Genomic DNA, 19719 nt, shown 5'->3' with positions numbered 1-19719 from the left:
AATTTAGCTCTGCGTGATGAGATGCAGGTTCTATCAAGGAGTAAATAAATGATTGAACGTATTGGCTTGGCTGCGAAAGGGGCTGCTTAATCGATTATGCCCATTGACCCGGAGATGGTCTGCTGTGATAAGAAACGGGGGCATTTAAATGAGGAATTGGAATGAAGACCTGATTGGAATTATTTGGCCTTTCTTCGATTTGTTACAAATGAGGCTTCGCAATACATTAGGCCACTGAGTGCAGAGGCCAAATAGGCGTAGAGCTTGGCTACGGTTCCTCAAAGCGCATCTCGTGGTTACATTACGTTTGGGGTAGACCCACACCACAACGTTAAGGTTAACGACTTCACTATTCCGACAAGGACATTGGCTCTGGTTTCAGTGGGTGACACTGGCGGCTGGCATTAAACATTATTAATGACCAAGGAAATTCACCTCCAGGCTAGGCGTTAATTATATCGCTAGTGAACTTGGAGAGAGAGAGAGAGAGAGAGAGAGAGAGAGAGAGAGAGAGAGAGAGAGAGAGAGAGAGCACAGGCAGGCATGGTGTGTGTGTGTGTGTGTGTTGTCGACTTCACGTGGTTAAACCATTACTCCCCTGATTGGTATGAGAGAAGCCTCCTAGAATTAGCTGTGATTAGATTGCAGTGCCACAGAGTCCCCTCCCCACGTTGTTTTCCAGCTGATTTTGGTCTACATTTAATCGCGTTTGCATCGACATGTTTGAAATGACAAACGCCCATGCTTTTGTCTTCTGTTAGTCTAGCTAATACATTTTGATATTACACTGTTATTATGCTTGAAATACAATTTCATTTCAGTCCAGTCATACCAGCTCTGCTATCGTCTTGTCATGTTGCTGTATAGGCCAATTTCAATCCAATACACACTGATACCCTTAGTGTTGCTATTTTGTCATTTGTCTATATATATCTGTGCGATGTCCAGGGTACTGTGCGTCAAGTGCAGAGGGCACCCCCTTTTCGCGACTGCCCGCACCCAGCCATTCGGCGCTGCCTTTTAGAATTGCATGGGTTTTACTTTAAAAATGTAATCGCCATTCGCACCAGATCCTTCTCAATGCAACTGGGTGTCACTACTGTCTACAATCAGTTTCTCCTTTGCATTGCAGGATTAAAGCGAAAACAACATTGGCTTGATGTTGTTTAACAGTCCACCAACCAAATTTACTCTTAGCGTCTCTCAGTGAATTATAGTTTCAGGAACAATGTCAGGTCTTGTATATCAGAAAAAGAGGTCATTGCTTTCATTGGATTATCATCTAGGGTACAGGTTAGTCATCTCTTGCTCTTGGCTTGTGTTAGCTTTCCGAACGAACGCCTTGGCTTTAGCTTAGCTGACTAACACAGTTGGGTGCAGAATAGCCCCGGTTTGTTCCCCTCTAACCACCCTTCTCCTCTGTCTCTCCTCTCCAGTATTCAGGGAGCCCTATACGGTGCGGGTGGCAGACCAGCGGTCCATGCGGGGCAACGTGGCCGTGTTCAAGTGCCTCATCCCCTCGGCCGTGCAGGAGTACGTCAGCGTGGTGTCCTGGGAGAAAGACACCGTCTCCATGGTGCCAGGTAGGAGCATCTCAGGTTTAGATCTGAATATATGGAAATGGGAAAAAGGGTTGACTGGTTGGTTGATTGGTTTAAATGAGTACAAAGATGGCAAACCTTTAATATTTTTGGGCCCAGATCTTGAAAGTACAACTGTTATTTCCCCATGCGGGATGGACATCCATCAACAAATACATTCACACTTTGAAAAGAAACCTCACAACCAATCACCAATGCATGTGAACGGGATTGTTGACGGATTGGCTGACTGCTTAATTGATTGGCTGATTGATTGGTTGGTTATATGAGAATGAAGATGACAAACGTGTCTGATTTTGGCCCAAAGGATGAAAAAAAATACAGATAGAAATTCATAGTGAACAGACTCTGGACTGTTACCACCAATGGGATTGTTGTGTGTGTGCAGAAGGGTTTTTGAATGTTGATTTTGGGCTCCTTATTTAAATGAATATCACCTCCTGGTTTTTCCGACATTGCTGGTAAGACCCTTGGACCCCTGGTAAGGTCATTTGGAGGTCGTTAATCAGCAGTAATCTGATTTGTGGTTTTAGTGGCATGTCCCATTTTGCGTAGACCAGAGGGGAGAGCGGGCACATTTTTTTCCAATTATTCCAAATGGAGTCTCATAAAATAGCCTCTCATGGGGTGATCTGTGGCTAGTCACTCATTGCCGTGTTTAATAGCAGTGTGAGGGGGATAAATCCGACAGAGCTGACGTGTGTGTGTGTGTGTGTGTGTGTGTGTGTGTGTGTGTGTGTGTGTGTGTGTGTGTGTGTGTGTGTGTGTGCCTCTGCCTGCGCACCTGCATGTGCGTGTGTGTGTGGGAAGAGACTGTAATTCAAGGACATTGCCTCATTGTAACTCATTGGATTGATGGAGTGGACTTGTTTACCCATTGATCACATTCAGACCAAAGAAACCAGGAATGACACACAAACTGTCTTTATATTCTGGCTATGTCACCATCTTTGTCCTACATTTGGAGGGATGTGCTGTCAATTTTCCTGCATCGTACATATATCTAGGTTCCTATTTGTATCTGTGTTACAACTGCTAACATGCTGGTACAGAATGTGGATTTCTGTGTGTGTGTGTGTTGCACTGTGTGTAAATGCCCATAGTTTTAAAGGTCGCTCTGCGGCCCAGTAATAAATGGAGGGGTGTCAGATAAGACTGCTCAGGTCAGATGATACAGGTCGCTCTCCTCGCTCCAGCTCTCACCTTCTGATACTCGCCTCCCGTTTCATCTCTCTCACTGTTGTGTGCGTGTGCGTGCACGTGCGTGCGTGTGGCTCTGTCCTTCACACGGGAGCACTCATTGATCCAGTGCAGCTGCGTTTCGTATGTGTGTGAACAGGACCCGAGGGGTGGTTTCCAGACTGAATCGATACAGCTTGCTGTCGGATTCCCCTGTCCCTTGTCACGGATACCTCGGTGTGGTGAGACCCATCACTCTGTGTGAGTGATGGATGGACGTGTGCTGGATGTGATGGATGTGTGTGTATTTCATTAACATATGTATTAGCTGTCAGGCTTCGTATGTCCTCTGATGATTCAGATATCCGTACCATGGTTTTGTGGACATATGGGGACATGCTGGTGTTGGTTTTAGCCGATGGGTGTACTGCCATAGACTAAAACACCAGTTCACTTCACACCCCCGGCATTAGGGCGAGGTGACTCTCTGCCCCACTGAGCATGGGGGAGGGCAGATCATCAGTGCTGAACTGACTGAGTCACAGAGCAGTGGAAGGCAGTAGACCCTCTGCAGGGGACTATGTCCCCACTCTCAAGTTTTCTACTGCTATTATAGGCAGTTAGATAAAACTGATGGGGTATGGTGGGTCTCTCTCTCTCTCTCTCTCTCTCTCTCTCTCTCTCTCTCTCTCTCTCTCTCTCTCTCTCTCTCTCTCTCTCTCTCTCTCTCTCTCTCTCTCTCTCTCTCTCAAATTCAAGCTGCTTTATTGGCATGAAAAACATTCTGTCAACATTGCCAAAGCAACAATGTATACAATATACATTGTATTAAAATTATAAAGAATAATAATATTACATAATAATACACAATTACATACAAAAATAATAACAATAAAATGGTAATAGTAGATATGTAATAAATATAAAAATCGAAACTATAACTAACTTATAACTAAATAACGGTCATCTTCACCATTACATCAGTACTACAACTACTATCATCATTACTACTACCGCCACCATCACTAAACTGCTATCATTACCATTACCACCAATACCAGTACTATTTGGAATGATAAACAACAATAATAATAGTAATAACAATAATAGTAATAATAAGTAAGTTACTGCTTACTATGCAGATGTTATTATTCAGTGTCCCTCAGGCTATGGCAGGCAAATACATATTTGGCTGCAAGAGTAGCCATTGCTCCTTCGCCCGTTAGTATTTTTAGTTTTTCTCTGGTTTTAATAGGTCAAATTTGGATAAAATGTAGTCATTTCTGTGAATAATGAATCTCTTGGTGAGGAATATTTCTCCCAGTAAAGGAGAAAGTGCATCTCTGTTTCTACCTCCCCTGTCGTGCAGTGACCACATACACGCTCCTCTTTGGGTAGCCATGTCTTTTTATGTCTGCCGGTTCCTATTGCCAATCGGTGGTCACTCAGCCTGTACTTGGTAAGGATCTGTCTCTGCTTCCTATCTCTGACAGAGTAGAGATAATCAGCCAATTCATATTCTCTGTTTAGGGTCAGATAGCAATTTAGTCGGCTTTGGGATTTTGTTTCGTTTTTCCAATGTTGTAAATATGAGTCCTTTGATTGGTTCATGATTTTGTTTATTGGAATTATTTATTTTGAAGCAGTGCTGGTGTCAGCTTGGTTGGTTAGGTCCAACACCAGCTGACTGAGGGGGCTCGTTTCTGGGCTCAGCTCTTGGGTTTGAAGTGCTTTAAATTGCAGACTTGAATTTGGACTTGAATTTAGATGTAGCCAAAATTGTAATGATCTTTTCTGTATTTTCATTACTACTGGAAAGCGGCCCAATTCTGCCCTACATGCATTAGTTGGTGTATTTCTCTGGACTTGTAGAATTTTCCGACAGATTTCTGCATGTAGGGCTTCAATTGGATGTTTGTCCCACATTTTAAAGTCCAGTTTATTTAGTGGCCCCCAAACCTCACTTCCGTAAAGAGCTATTGTTAGGATTACACTGTCAAATAATTTGGCCCAAATTCTAATTGGGATGTTGATTTTGAATAATTTCATTATAATTGCATTCAATGCTCTGCAGGCTTTTTCTTTGAGTGCATTCACTGCCATATTAAAGTTTCCCGATGCAGATATGGTCAGACCAAGGTAGGTGTAATTTTTAGTGTGTTTAATTATGGTGTTGCTCACGGTGAATTTATATTTGTGTTTCTGCCATCTGTTTTCTTTTGGAAAATCATGATTTTCGTTTTTTGGAAATTTACTGCTAGGGCCCAATTATGGCAATATTGCTCTAGAATGTTAAGGTTCTGTTGAAGACATTCTTTGGTTGGTGATAGAAGTACCAAGTCATCAGCATATAGCAGGTATTTTACCTCTGTGTCAAATAGTGAGTCCTGGGGCTGGAGAATGGTCCAACATGTCTGCTAAGTCATTGATATAAATGTTGAAAAGATTTGGACTCAAACTGCAGCTTTGTCTCACACCTCGATGTTGTGAAACAAATTCTGTTCTTTGGTTTTTGATTTTTATTGCACACTTGTTTTCTTTGGAAATACATTTTATTAAATAACAAATATTTACAAAAATTTACAAAATGTTATATTAAAGAAAGAAAGTACACAGATTGAAAGACTAAACCCCAAAATGCAATCTATAAGTGGAGATGATGATTTTTTATTTTTTATTTTATTTTATTACCATCCAGCCCACTTTGTAGAATTTTGTAGAATAGCCCTTCGTGCCAAATAGAATCAAATGCTTTTTTTAAAGTCAATAAATCAAGCAATGATTTTGCCCTCTTTTTTTGGTGGACGTGTTTATTAATTAGTGTGTGTAAGGTGTATATATTATGGTCAGTAGTGCGATAGTTAGGGAGAAAGCCAATTTGACATTTGCTTATCACATGTTCTTCTTGAAGAAAAGTTAGAATTCTTGAATTCATAATGCTACAGAAAACCTTTCCCAAGTTGCTGTTTATGCAAATTCCCCTGTACTTTTTGGGGTCTGATTTGTCTCCGTGTTTGTGAATAGGGGAGATGAGCCCCTGGTTCCAGACATCAGGGAAGCAGCCAGAAGTTAAAACCATGTTGAACAGTTTAAGCACAGCATTTTGCAACTCAGGTGTGCTGTTTTTCAGCATTTCATTTCTGATGTTATGTAGACCACAAGACTTCTTTGATTTTATAGATTTGAGCTTTTCATCAAATCAAATCAAATCAAATTTATTTATATAGCCCTTCTTACATCAGCTGATATCACAAAGTGCTGTACAGAAACCCAGCCTAAAACCCCAAACAGCAAGCAATGCAGGTGTAGAAGCACGGTGGCTATGAAAAACTCCCTAGAAAGGCCAAAACCTAGGAAGAAACCTAGAGAGGAACCAGGCTATGAGGGGTGGCCAGTCCTCTTCTGGCTGTGCCGGGTGGAGATTATAACAGCACATGGCCTAGATGTTCAAATGTTCATAAATTACCAGCATTGTCAAATAATAATAATCATAGTAGTTGTCGAGGGTGCAACAAGTCAGTAACACAAGAGTAAGTGTCAGTTGGCTTTTTCATAGCCAATCTTTGAGAGTATCTCTACCGCTCCTGCTGTCTCTAGAGAGTTGAAAACAGCAGGTCTGGGACAGGTAGCACGTCCGTTGAATAGGTCAGGGTTCCAGCAGGTCTGGGACAGGTAGCACGTCCGGTGAACAGGTCAGGGTTCCATAGCTGCAGGCAGAACAGTTGGAACTGGAGCAGCAGCACGGCCAGGTGAACTGGGGACAGCAAGGAGTCATCAAGCCAGGTAGTCCTGAGGCATGGTCCTAGGGCTCAGGTCCTCCGAGAGAGAGAAAGAAAGAAAGAGAAAGAGAGAATTAGAGAGAGCATATTTAAATTCACATAGGACACCGGAAAAGACAAGAGAAATACTCCAGATGTGACAGACTGACCCTAGCCCCCCGACACATAAACTACTGCAGCATAAATACTGGAGGCTGAGACAGGAGGGGTCAGGAGACACTGTGGCCCCATCCGATGAAACCCCCAGACAGGGCCAAACAGGTAGGATATAACCCCACCCACTTTGCCAAAGCACAGCCTCCACACCACTGGAGGGATATCTCCAACCACCAACATACCATCCCGGGACAAGGCCGAGTATAGCCCACAAAGATCTCCGCCACGGCACAGCCCAAGGGGGGGCGCCAACCCAGACAGGAAGACCACGTCAGTGACTCAACCCACTCAAGTGACGCACCCCTCCCAGGGACGGCATGGAAGAACACCAGTAAGCCAGTGACTCAGCCCCCGTAATAGGGGTAGAGGCAGAGAATCCCAGTGGAAAGAGGGGAAACCGGCCAGGCAGAGACAGCAAGGGCGGTTCGTTGCTCCAGCCTTTCCGTTCACCTTCACACCCCTGGGCCAGACTACACTTAATCATAGGACCTACTGAAGAGATGTGTCTTCAGTAAAGACTTAAAGGTTGAGACTGAGTCTGCGTCTCTCACATGGGTAGGCAGACTATTCCATAAAAATGGAGCTCTATAGGAGAAAGCCCTTTCTAAGCTGTTTGCTTAGAAATTCTCGGAAAACAATTAGGAGGCCCGCGTCTTGTGACTGTAGCGTACGTGTTGGTATGTACGGCAGGACCAAATCGGAAAGATAGGTAGGAGCAAGCCCATGTAATGCTTTGTAGGTTAGCAGTAAAACCTTGAAATCAGCCCTTGCCTTAACAGGAAGCCAGTGTAGGGAGGCTAGCACTGGAGTAATATGATCAAATGTTTTGGTTCTAGTCAGGATTCTAGCAGCCGTATTTAGCACTAACTGAAGTTTATCGCCGAGGTCCTTCACAGTTTTATTTGAGACGACTGTACAACCATCCAGATTAATTGTCAGATTCAACAGAAGATCTCTTTCTTTCTTGGGACCTAGAACAAGCATCTCTGTTTTGTCCGAGTTTAAGAGTAGAACGTTTGCAGCCATCCACTTCCTTATGTCTGAGACACAGGCTTCTAGCGAGGGCAATTTTGGGGCTTCACCATGTTTCATTGAAATGTACAGCTGTGTGTCATCCACATAGCAGTGAAATGTAACATTATGTTTTCGAATGACATCCCCAAGGGGTAAAATATATAGTGAAAACAATAGTGGTCCTAAAACGGAACCTTATTTTACAGTTGATTTGTCAGAGGACAAACCATTCACAGAGACAAACTGATATCTTTCCGACAGATAAGACCTAAACCAGGCCAGAACTTGTCCATGTAGACCAATTTGGCTTTCCAATCTCTCCAAAAGAATGAGGTGGTCGATGGTATCAAAAGCAGCATTAAGATCTAGGAGCACGAGGACAGACGCAGAACCTCGGTCTGACGTCATTAAAAGGTCATTTACCACCTTCACAAGTGCAGTCTCAGTGCTATGATGGGGTCTAAAACCAGACTGAAGCATTTCGTGTACATTGTTTGTCTTCAGGAAGGCAGTGAGTTGCTGCGCAACAGCTTTTTCAAAAAAATTTGAGACGAATGGAAGATCCGATATAGGCCGATAGTTTTTTATAATTTCTGGGTCAAGATTTGGCTTTTTCAAGAGAGGCTTTATTACTGCCACTTTTAGTGAGTTTGGTACACAACCGGTGGATAGAGAGCCGTTTATTATGTTCAACATAGGAGGGCCAAGCACAGAAAGCAGCTCTTTCAGTAGTTTAGTTGGAATAGGGTCATTTAGATATTGTTGGGTTATTGGGTAATCTAATGGATTTTGGTTGTTTTTAATGACTGATTCAAGGATGTTACATTTTTCTTGAATTTCTAATTGGTTCTGTTGTAAGTCTTTTTGTGGAATGTTTTTGTATAGATTATCAAAATAAGTTTTCCAAATTCCTTCATCTTGTATGGCTAATTCTTGTGGCTTTGTCGTCCTTAAATTGTTCCACATGTCTCAGAAGGGATTTTGGTCAATTGCGTTTTCAATTTCATCAAGTGTCTTGTTGGTATAATTCAATTTCTTGCGTTTCAGTGTTTGTTTATACTGTTTCACAGTTTCAAAGTATTAATATTGTAGCTCTGGGTTGTTTTGCTGCTTATGTTTTTAATTTGACATTTGTCTTCGGCGTTTTCTAATTGTTATACATTCATTATCAAACCATGTCTTTAATCAATTCTGGATTTGTTGTTTTATAACCAAAATGTGAAGAGTATAGGCCCTGGATATTCCAAGAGCTGATAGTTAATGATCTCATTTATAATAAGTGATATTCACTAGCTTGAGTAAAGTACATTGAAAAAAATAAAAATAATAATAATAATACATACATACATACATACATACATACATACATACATACATACATACATACATACATACGCACGCACACACACACCATTACATATAATTATTATTATAATACCGGTACCAATAAAATTAAGAATAGTCGTAAACAAATTCATGAGAATGGAATAAGATTGCACCAAAAATAAGTACAATGCAATCTGCAACCCTGTGTGTGTGTGTGTGTGTGTGTGTGTGTGTGTGTGTGTGTGTGTGTGTGTGTGTGTGTGTGTGTGTGTGTGTGTGTGTGTGAATTAAAGGGTCTGTCTACTTCAGTAGTCTGCATATTAGATGCAGTAGTTGGCGCACCTCTCCAATCTCTGATTGTTCTAGGTGTCTTCTCCAGAGGTTACCTCAGCATATGTAGGCTGATGATCTGAATGATACGTGGTGTGGACTGCATCATGTGGTGTACTTCTCTGAAGGACAGTGTTCTGTCCGACCCTGGTGTAATGGTCAGAGCTGTGTTGTGATGGGCCTGGTCCAGTAGAGCTGTGTTGCGATGGGCCTGGTCTAGTAGAGCTGTGTTGTGATGGGACGGGTCTAGTAGAGATGTGTTGTGATGGGCCAGGTCTAGTTGAGCTGTGTTGTGATGGGTCTAGCCTGGTAAATCTGTGCTGTGTTGGGCATGGTCTAGTAGAGCTGTGTTGTGATGGGCCAGGTCTAGTAGAGCTGTGTTGTGATGGGCCGGGTCCAGTAGAGCTGTGTTGTGACGGGTCTAGTCGTGCTGTCCTGAGGTGGGTCTGGTCTGGTTAATCTGTGCTGTGTTGGGCCTGGTCTAGTAGAGCTGTGTTGTGATGGGCCTGGTCTAGTAGAGCTGTGTTGTGATGGGCCAGGTCTAGTAGAGCTGTGTTGTGATGGGACGGGTCCAGTAGAGCTGTGTTGTGATGGGTCTAGCCTGGTAAATCAGTGCTGTGTTGGGAATGGTCTAGTAGAGCTGTGTTGTGATGGGCCAGGTCTAGTAGAGCTGTGTTGTGATGGGCCGGGTCCAGTAGAGCTGTGTTGTGACGGGTCTAGTCTGGTAAATCTGTGCTGTAATAAGCCGTGTCTGGTTCTTTTCTCCTGGGGATGGTGGAGGTACTGTTTCAGAATGTGGGGCGGGGGACCTCTGTTGCTGGGGTGATGGGTGTGTGGGTCCCTGCCAAATGTTGCATCCTTTAGGTCCCTGGCAAAGGTTCTGATACTGTCCTGATCCAGATGTACGTCATCGTATAAATGTTAACATGTCAGAGTGGGGTGGTGAGCCGTTCTGACGTTGAGCAGTGAGGCACAGTCCACAGTGATCTGTTGATTTTTATTGTCCATCAACTGTCCTGGGAAGTCTTTTCTTGGTAGGAGGGTGGACACAACTATATTGCTTGTTGGGAACATAGCCTGTGGCCGTTCTGCCACTCTTCTCACTGCCCCAGATACATTTTCACCTTTGGCATGAAGGTTCTTTGTGCCAGTGTGGATGATGATGTTGTCGGGGGTGTCAGTCCTGGTCTGACTGAGTAGCTGCATTGCACTGTCAGCTGTAGGACACCAGAAATTATACACCTGGTTTCTAGGGAATAATCTTTCCTGGACTAAGAACTTCCCATTTGAATCAATAAGGATTGCAGTTGTGGGTGACTGTCTGGGTGGAGCAGACTGAGAGACTGGAGCAGACTGGGAGGCTGGTATTCTGACCTGGGCTGGAGCAGACTGGGAGGCTGGTTGGCTGACCTGGGCTGGAGCAAACTGGGAGGCTGGTTGGCTGACCTGGGCTTGAGCAGACTGGGAGGCTGGTATTCTGACCTGGGCTGGAGCAGACTGGGAGGCTGGTAGGTTGACCTGGGCTAGAGCAGACTGGGTGGCTGGTTGGCTGATCTGTGCTGGAGCAGACTGGGAGGCTGGTAGGTTGACCTGGGCTGGAGCAGACTGAGAGGCTGGTAGGTTAACCTGGGCTGGAGCACACTGTGCTGGAGCAGACTGGGAAGCAGGTAGGCTGACATGGGCTAGAGCAGACTGGGAGGCTGGTATTCTGACCTGGGCTGGAGCAGACTGGGAGGCTGGTAGGTTGACATGGGCTAGAGCAGACTGGGAGGCTGGTAGGTTGACATGGGCTAGAGCAGACTGGGACGCTGGTTGGCTGATCTGGGCTCGAGCAGACTGGGAAGCAGGTAGGCTGACATGGGCTAGAGCAGACTGGGACGCTGGTTAGCTGATCTGGGCTGGAGCAGACTGGTAGGCTGGTGCAGTGTCATCAGGCTGTGTTGGAGGCCATGCTGGTTATGCTGGTCTCAGGCTCTGCTTGTGTTGTACCAAGCTGGTGGACATGTTCTCTAGATGCAGAGGACATAATGACTAGCTGCTGGTTGAGGGGGTCAATGTACCTCTCTCTCTGTTCTTGCTCCTCTCTTGTTGTGCTCAGATGGTCTCTGAGGTCATCATTTGTCTGACTCAGTTTGTCCATTCTGCTTTCTAATTTCGCAATAGATGCTCTGCTCTCCTCCCTGAACTGTTTCATCTCTTCTTTTAGTTTCTGGACAGTGTCCTCCTGTTGAAGCTTGTTCTCTCTGAGTTCTATGACCTCTGCTTCGACGAGAGAGAGGGTGTTGTGGAAACGTTGCATAGCAGGTGTTCTTGGTGTTGTAGGCATGTCCTTGGCTCTGTCTGCTGCAGGTGAGGTAGGTAGAGGGACACTGAGGGCTTCTTGCTGGGTCACAGAGACCGTTGGGGCCTGCTTTTCTCCATCTCTCTCCTTGACTTTTTCCTCAGTTTCTGAGATGAGTTCAGCTTCTGCTTTTAGGGTAGAAAACCTATTCTCGAAGGCCTGGAGGCTCGAATCATTGCCTTGTATCAATACAGTTCCATTATTATATAAGTTTACTGTTTGATACATGTTGCTCTGGTCAGCTTCTTCAAAAAATGCTGATCTGACATCCTTGACATCTCTCTCTCTCTCTCTCTCTCGCTCTCTCTCTGGGGGCAGTGTATGACAGCACCTCCCCCCAACAGACACAAACACACACACTCATACCCACTCTCATACCAGTTATCCATACTTTGGAGTGCCAATTAAACAGGAGTCCTTAGATAGCGTATGCAATTAATATGAGTGTGTATAGTATGTAGGTGACCTTATCCCCACACCCACCAAACACCTACCACACGCACGCACGCACGCACGCACGCACGCACGCACGCACGCACGCACGCACGCACGCACACACACACACACACACACACACACACACACACACACACACACACACACACACACACACACACACACACACACACACACACACACACACACATACAAAGAATATATATCCATCGGCTTTCTATTGTATACTGTATATATTTCTCAATTTAAGAAGCAGCGGTCCGTTGGTTTGCTATTTAGTATGAGCAATAAGACCAGTAAGCATTGTCTTAATGACATAACATACAGTATGACATAGCCAGCGCTTGTCATCCCTCAAGTCGATAAAGCTGGGTTTGGATTTGATTTGATGAAGAGGCAGGGGTGTGTTTCGTGACAGCTGGGCTCACTATGATGTGACCCTGCGTGTGCGTTGTGTCACCGTTTGACAGCCAAATGTGTTTCCAATGGGGAGAGCTGTAGAGACAGGGACAGGAGGGGAGGAAGGGAGAGGAGGGAGAGGAGTGGGGGGACAGAGATTGGCTTTGGTTGGTGGATCAGTGGCAATGGGTTTCTTCTCCCCTGTCTCTACCTCTTCTCTATTGACTACTGGTGTATCTGTCAGTTATGGAATTTGCATTTGTTTAGTTGTCAGTGAAGAAACTGAAGGAGAATGTTCTTTACTTTTGGTGTGTGTGTGTGTGTGTGTGTGTGTGTGTGTGTGTGTGTGTGTGTGTGTGTGTGTGTGTGTGTGTGTGTGTGTGTGTGTGTAGGGTGATGTCATCCGTGTGTATGTGTCATTATGTCAGCCTCAGCGTGTCAGTTTGTTGGTATCCGTCTCCTCCTCCACTCAGGGCTTAAAACAGTGTGAGTTTTATCGCGTCACCATGGCAACGGCCGCAAAAACCTCGCTGGCAATGAGGAAGGTGCGAGGACGCGTCACCGCGTGATTTTTTTATTTAGTGCATCACCACGGCTCCGCGCCGCTGCACACACAAACGCGCACACACGCGCACCCTTAGAAAGACGTGCACGTACTCTTTTAACATCAAACAAAAAGAGAAGACGCAATGACAGAGAAAACATTTAGACCTATTAATACACACCGAGCTGACACATAAAACACACCGACACCGAGAGAGAGAACACACACACACACACACACACACACACACACACACACACACACACACACACACACACACACACACACACACACACACAAACACACTGTCTTTCTGTCCTCGCTCGTTATGAAGTTGATGAGGCGTCAGGGGTTGTGGCTTTGTGACAGTTGATATAATAATGTGCACTTTGTGGGGGCCCAGTCATGTCCAGACTTGTCCTCTATCCTTACCAAGGGACCGCACTTGTGGTCACGCACGCACAGACACACACAATGTACCTGAGATTTTTGCGTTCCTCCACTCCTTTCCTCTGAGAGAGGGGTGTAAAAAGAAAGACACGGAGAGGGACAGAGGACAGTAGAAATGATGCAAAGAAAGTGTGGGGGGGGGGTGGAAAGGAGTGATCTCTGTGTTTGCGTTCTAGGTGAGCTTGTTTAATCATCTATCTTTTCTCTCTCTCTCTCTCTCTACTGAGAGAGAGAGAGAGAGAGAGAGAGAGAGAGAGAGAGGTCTCCGGTCTCCATTTTGTGACCACTTTGCAAGGGCCTCTCTACTGTCTCTCATTCCCTCTCTCTTCTCTTTCTCATGCTTCCACTCTCAATCGTTCTCTCTTGTCCCCAATCTTTATTTCTCTCCCTCTTTCATCCCTCCATTTCAGGGCACTTATTGGGAAAGGTAAGGGGACAGAGGGGTGACAATAGCATAACTCCGCCGAAGACGAGAGAAAAAGTGAGGGATAGACAGAAGAGAGAGAGATTAAGTGACAGAGAGCAGGGGATCCTAAATTATGCAGACAGGAAGATGGGCAAAGAGAGGGAGGAAGGTCTAGGGAGAAAGATTGACAGGTGGACAAGGAGAGAGGTGCACACTTTGAAATCCTGATGTCGCCGGGCCCTCAGGGAGCTAGAGGAGGGCACGGCGCTCTGTTTCTCCCCATTAAAGATGCATTCTCTGCTCTTGACTTATTTATTCCCATGTCTGTCTCACCATTACTGAGCGGGGGGATGTATTTGTGTTGGGGGGGGAGTAGTTTGTACCTAGTGGTTGGTAGGAGGGAGGGGGGAGATGTAGAAAGGAAATGGATGGTGTTTACTTATTGAGGCGTGTTTATGGGGTGCGGAGCGTGCGTGTGTGTGTGTGTGTGTGTGTGTGTGTGTGTGTGTGTGTGTGTGTGTGTGTGTGTGTGTGTGTGTGTGTGGCGACACGACGGCGATGCATGTTGTGCTAGATTATTTATTCAGCACTCGTGTTTGGGTGTTTTACAGAGAGAGCAGGTGCAGAGCGACTCTGAGCGCGCTCTGTTTCGATGGGGGGGGGGGCATTGGCAGGAGACGGGGGGACTAAGACACAGAGGCATTCACCACAGTCCACCGACAGAACAGAACCCTGCACCCTAGTATGATGATAGGCTTTGATTCATGTTTGTATACCCGTAAAACTTCAATTAATCGCCCAGATCAGTGAACACATCCGCCGCTTATTAGAGACAGGCCACCATGCAGTCTCGCCCTCTTCTTATCCAGCTCAGACAAATGTTCAAGTTTGACTTTTTGACTTCGCCGTTGTCTCGCAGGTTTTGGATCAATTCCAAAATGGCTAGCTGTTACGTCTCGCCCGACTAAGCGCAGCGAATTTGATCATTGCTGGCTTGAATTTGATGTTGTTTTGTTTTTGGTGGCACCATGGCTAAGAACGATGACGCTATATAGTTAAAGTTCTACAATGACATGTTTGCTACTTGTTTTGCTGTTCAGATGGATGGATGGAATAGTTGATTCATGGATAATGACAGATGCACACAGAAAGATGCAGATCAACAAAGAGAGAGAGAGAGAGAGAGAGATGTGTGCTACAGCGAGGGTTGAAATGAAGATACGGAGAGAGATTGAAGGAGGGAGGCAGGGACTGAGAGAGGGCTGTGCACGAGGAGAATTTCAATGGCACTCCAATCATGCAGGCAGCCTCGTTAGCTGGGGGAACATTTGCATAGTCCTTCGGCGGATTCATTTGGTCTTACTCAGAGAAGATGGCACCCATTCCTTTCTCCTGGTTAGTTGTGCATTGACCTCCACAGCCACTGTGTGTATATGTGTGTGTGTGTGTGTGTGTGTGTGTGTGTGTGTGTGTGTGTCAGACACCTTCGTCTTTGTGTGTGTGCGTGCATGTTTGTAAATACATCCCAGCATATTTTTGGGACATTTCCAGTCTCCATAAACCTGGTCGGAGCCCGATCACACCCTCCCTCTACGACAGCCTGTCTAATTGGGTTTTGTTCTCCAACAGTATGACTGCTCCCTGACATTGTAGCACAGCCATGTTAACCCAGCCCAGCGAACGAATGAAGAAATTAAACCACGATTCTGCCTCTGATAATGAGATCCGTGGTGCTGATGATAAGCCGCGTTGGCATGACGATGAGGATGGACGTCATTCCGGGGGGGCTATCGCCAACTCCGGGGTGTATGTTGGTAATGATGGGGAACGTGTGAGTAAGTGGAGATGTCGTAGATAATGATGGATCCAATGGATTTGTTCTGCGAGTAATTCAAATGACACCGCTATAGGGACTAATGCTGTCTGACAGCAGCGACAACCATGGTGTGTGTGTGTGTGTGTGAGAGATTGGCAGTGTTATAGCGGCCTGGAGTAAAATAGGGCGTGTATCCATCGTATAGTAATCACAGATGGAGTCCACCCCAGGAATTCAATTTTAAACTATTGAACTGTGCAGAATATGACAAAACCAGACGCACACACAAACACACATACAAAATCCCCCCCCCGGGCACCTTTAGCATGTCTACTGTTGCTCTTGGTTGCCATGTTGGTTTGAGGAGGGTATTTCATCCTGTCCCGATGTCTGAGTGGGGGTGTCAGGAGAGGTGGGGGGGTGGGCGCTGTGAGGGATATATGGCAACATGGCAGTCCCAGGTTAATGATCCATGGCCTGAGAATGTGTTCACCAAAGAGAGGGAGGATGCTGGGGAGAATGGAGGAGAGGACTTAGGGAGAGTAAAGAGGAGTGGTGAGAGCTGGAGCAAATAGACGGGGAGAGAGAGAGAGATGGAAAGCAAAAGTCAGAATGAGAAATGATGAGGTGGCATTGTCCCCCCTTGCTGTAGATCTCTCTCTCTCTCTCTTCTTTCTCTCTCTCTCTCTCTCTTCTTTCTCTCTCTCTCTCTCTCTCTCTTCTTTCTCTCTCTCTCTCTCTCTCTCTCTCTCTCTCTCTCTCTCTCTCTCTCTCTCTTCTTTCTCTCTCTCTCTGTTCTTTCTCTCTCTTTCTTTCTCGCTCTCTTTCTCTCTCTCTCTCTCTCTCTCTCTCTCTCTCTCTCTCTCTCTCTCTCTCTCTCTCTCTCTCTCTTTTCGGGCCATCTCTCACTCTCTCTTTTCGGGCCATGGCACACACAGAGTCTATCCATCAGCCAGCAGATCCCCTCCTCCCTCCCTCCCTCCTTCCTTCCCCTCCCTCCATCCCTTTATCGGGCTGATAGATCGCGGCTAATCAAAGAGCGAAGGGAGACAGACAAAATAGCTCTGACACGCACCTGACAATGGACAGTGACAGGACAGAAAGAGACAGAAAGAGACAGAGGGAGAGAAAGAAAGAGAGAGGAAAATAGAGGCTGGTGTGAGGAGACAGAGGTGTGTGTGTGTGTACGTGTGTCCTGATTGACCACTGTTGAGATGGATGGCTTCTCCATGCGTCATTAATAGCTAATCAATGGCCTTGCTGGAATATATAGAGTGCCTGGGAAATCCCACAAGACTTTAATCTGGACATCTCCACAAAAGCCCAGCACACACACACACACACACACACACACACACACACACACACACACACACACACACACACACACACACACACACACACACACACACACACACACACACACACACACACACACACACACACACACACACAAACACACAAACACGATCAATAACACAGGAGAGAGTGTGAGGTCTGTACTACCGAAGAGCATGTTTGACTACAGCTTTGTTTTCGAACTGCATTAAAAAAAAGTTTGTTTTCAGACTGCATTAAACATGGAAATGACAATGTAAACTGCATCAGTTTGCTCTCTCTCTGTCTCTCTTTCTCTATCCGTCTCTCTTTCTCTCTCTGTCTCCCTGTCTCTCTGTCTCTCTCTTTCTCTCTCTGTCTCTCTGTCTCTTTCTCTCTTTGTCTCTCTGTCTCTCTCTGGCTTTCTTTCTCTCTTTCTCTCTCTGGCTCTCTTTCTCTCTTTCTCTCTCTGTCTCTCTTTCTCTCTCTGTCTCTCTCTCTTTCTCTTTTCCTCTCTGTCTCTCTTTCTCTCTCTGTCTCGCTTTCTCTCTCTGTCTCTCTTTCTCTCACTGTCTCTCTTTCTCTGTCTCTCTTTCTCTCTCTGTCTCTCTCTCTCTCTATTCCTCTCTGTCTCTCTTTCTCTCTCTGTCTCTCTTTCTCTCTCTGTCTCTCTCTCTTTCTCTATTCCTCTCTGTCTCTCTTTCTCTCTCTCTTTCGCTCTCTCTCTTAAGGTACTTTATTTGCTTTGCTTGATGTTCCTCCACTCAATAGCTTTTTTTTTGTGCAAACATACTTCTCGTTCTCCGTTGTGTCTTGCGGAGTATTATTCTTATGTCTGTCTTTTGATTTCCTTCTCAGCCCGTTTCCAGTTTCTGCACTAGTGATTTAGACCTCATCCTGCACGGCGTACCTCAGGGTTCAATTCTCGGTCTGCTCTGTTTCTTTTCCTCAACCCTTCAGCAAGCGTTCTCTGTTGTCATCACTCCTGTCTTTCTGACAGGTAGAAAACGTGGGAAACCCGCAGCATTGTTTTTCTTGAAAACATATTTTATCAGGCCAGTTATCAAAATCACTAAACCTGACTATTGTACTGTATGTGATTGATATGCCATTCAATGATCAGGAACCTTAGCTAGCTGATGTCTGTTTGTTGCAGCCGGTGTTTGGCTGATATCTGTGGAGAGAGCGGCCTGTATTGTCTGCCTAGACGTCAGTTCAGTGGACCACCTACTGCCACACAAGTCTACAGGGTTCATCTGAAGGTCATGTTTTCCACACTAGTATTCAGTGGACATAAGACAAAGTGGTGAGAGGGGAAGGGAAGAGAGTGGAGGGAGATGTGCGGGGTGGAGGGTAGAGAATGTCATTTGAATCCCACATACATTTCAGTTGAAAGCCATTCTTGCTCTGACACATATACTCTTTGGAGTACAAACCCCCCTCCTCAGATCTGGCTCCGTTCTCCAATGACCATACCTTTAATAAAGACAGAAAACATCACACTGCAGCAACACGAGCACGCACGCACACACATCGCACACATAGACAGAAACGCACACACATCAATTTAAAAGCTCACTCAAACTCAAGCAAGCTCTCACACACACACACACACACACACACACACACACACACACACACACACACACACACACACACACACTCTCGCTCTCTCCATTTCTCTCTTTTGTGTACAACCCTCTCTCCTGTGAGCACAAATTGTTCCCGATGGCTTGATATTTGAGTGCTCACACACAAACTCATACATTCTCCTCAGCAGACTCAAATATAAGTAGCGGAAAGACACTTATAGTAATGTGGACACCCATACAAACACGCACTCACCCACATACTCACTCAGGGAAGTATGGGAAGCATTGCCATGGGAATATGTTCATAAAGGAACCCATTCAGCTTCTGAAAGCAGAAGACAAACAGAGACTTTGGCAGTTGATCTGCTAGAAGGGGTTTATCTCTACCTGTAGCCCTATCCTCCATTTCCCTAATCTGAAACCCATTCTGTTATTTGGGCTTTTCGGACCACCATCCCTTCTCTCTTTGGGGGGTGGAGGAAGTTTTAAAATCCACTTCTCCTTTACTCTCACCCCACTGGGCACACACTGGTTGAATCAACGTTGTCTCCACTGTCATATCAACGAAATGATGTTGAACCGACTTGAAGTAGACGTTAAATTGACGTCTGTGCCCAGTGCCCCCCCCCCCCCATTCTCTCCCCCCGCTCTCCCTCTCTCCCTCTACCCTGTCTCTCGCTAGCCACACGCATCTCTAGTTTTGTAAGTTGTGCGATTTGTTTTTCTCTCCTGCAGACAGTGTGTCTTTCTCTCTCGGGATGACAAGTGCATGCCTTGTTTATTTCTGTTGAGATGAAAACAGACCAGTATTTATTCCTCTCTGTCCCTCCACCTCACTCTCTCACACACTCCCTCTTTTTCCATCACTCTCCCAGCCCATGCAGATGCATTGTGTCGTGACTACAGCTGTGGACTACTACTGGCTGATGACGGTCGGGTCATGTGAAGAGTTGAGGGCTTAGGTTGTGTTCAGGTGTGTGTATGTATGTGTGTGTGTGTGTGTGCTCCTGCCA

General features: G+C 45.6%; 1 protein-coding gene across 7 annotated transcripts in view; it reads left to right on the top strand.

Annotated features, from left to right (window-relative positions):
- The window catches only part of LOC106612398 (Down syndrome cell adhesion molecule-like protein 1 homolog), a 168914-nt gene that overhangs the window by 16520 nt on the left and 132675 nt on the right, over positions 1–19719 (top strand). For all 7 annotated transcript variants that reach the window (XR_006771130.1, XM_045724383.1, XM_045724381.1 and 4 more), the window contains exon 3: positions 1437–1583. Coding sequence is in view for 6 of the 7 variants with exons in the window: in XM_045724383.1 (XP_045580339.1) it covers positions 1437–1583 (147 nt within the window). In the remaining variant the exon portion in view is untranslated. The remainder of the gene's footprint in view (positions 1–1436; positions 1584–19719) is intronic.

This window comes from Salmo salar, chromosome ssa09 (assembly GCF_905237065.1).
Source record: "Salmo salar chromosome ssa09, Ssal_v3.1, whole genome shotgun sequence".
In the NCBI taxonomy this organism is placed as follows: domain Eukaryota; kingdom Metazoa; phylum Chordata; class Actinopteri; order Salmoniformes; family Salmonidae; genus Salmo; species Salmo salar.
This window is presented reverse-complemented; position numbering and strand designations above follow the sequence as displayed.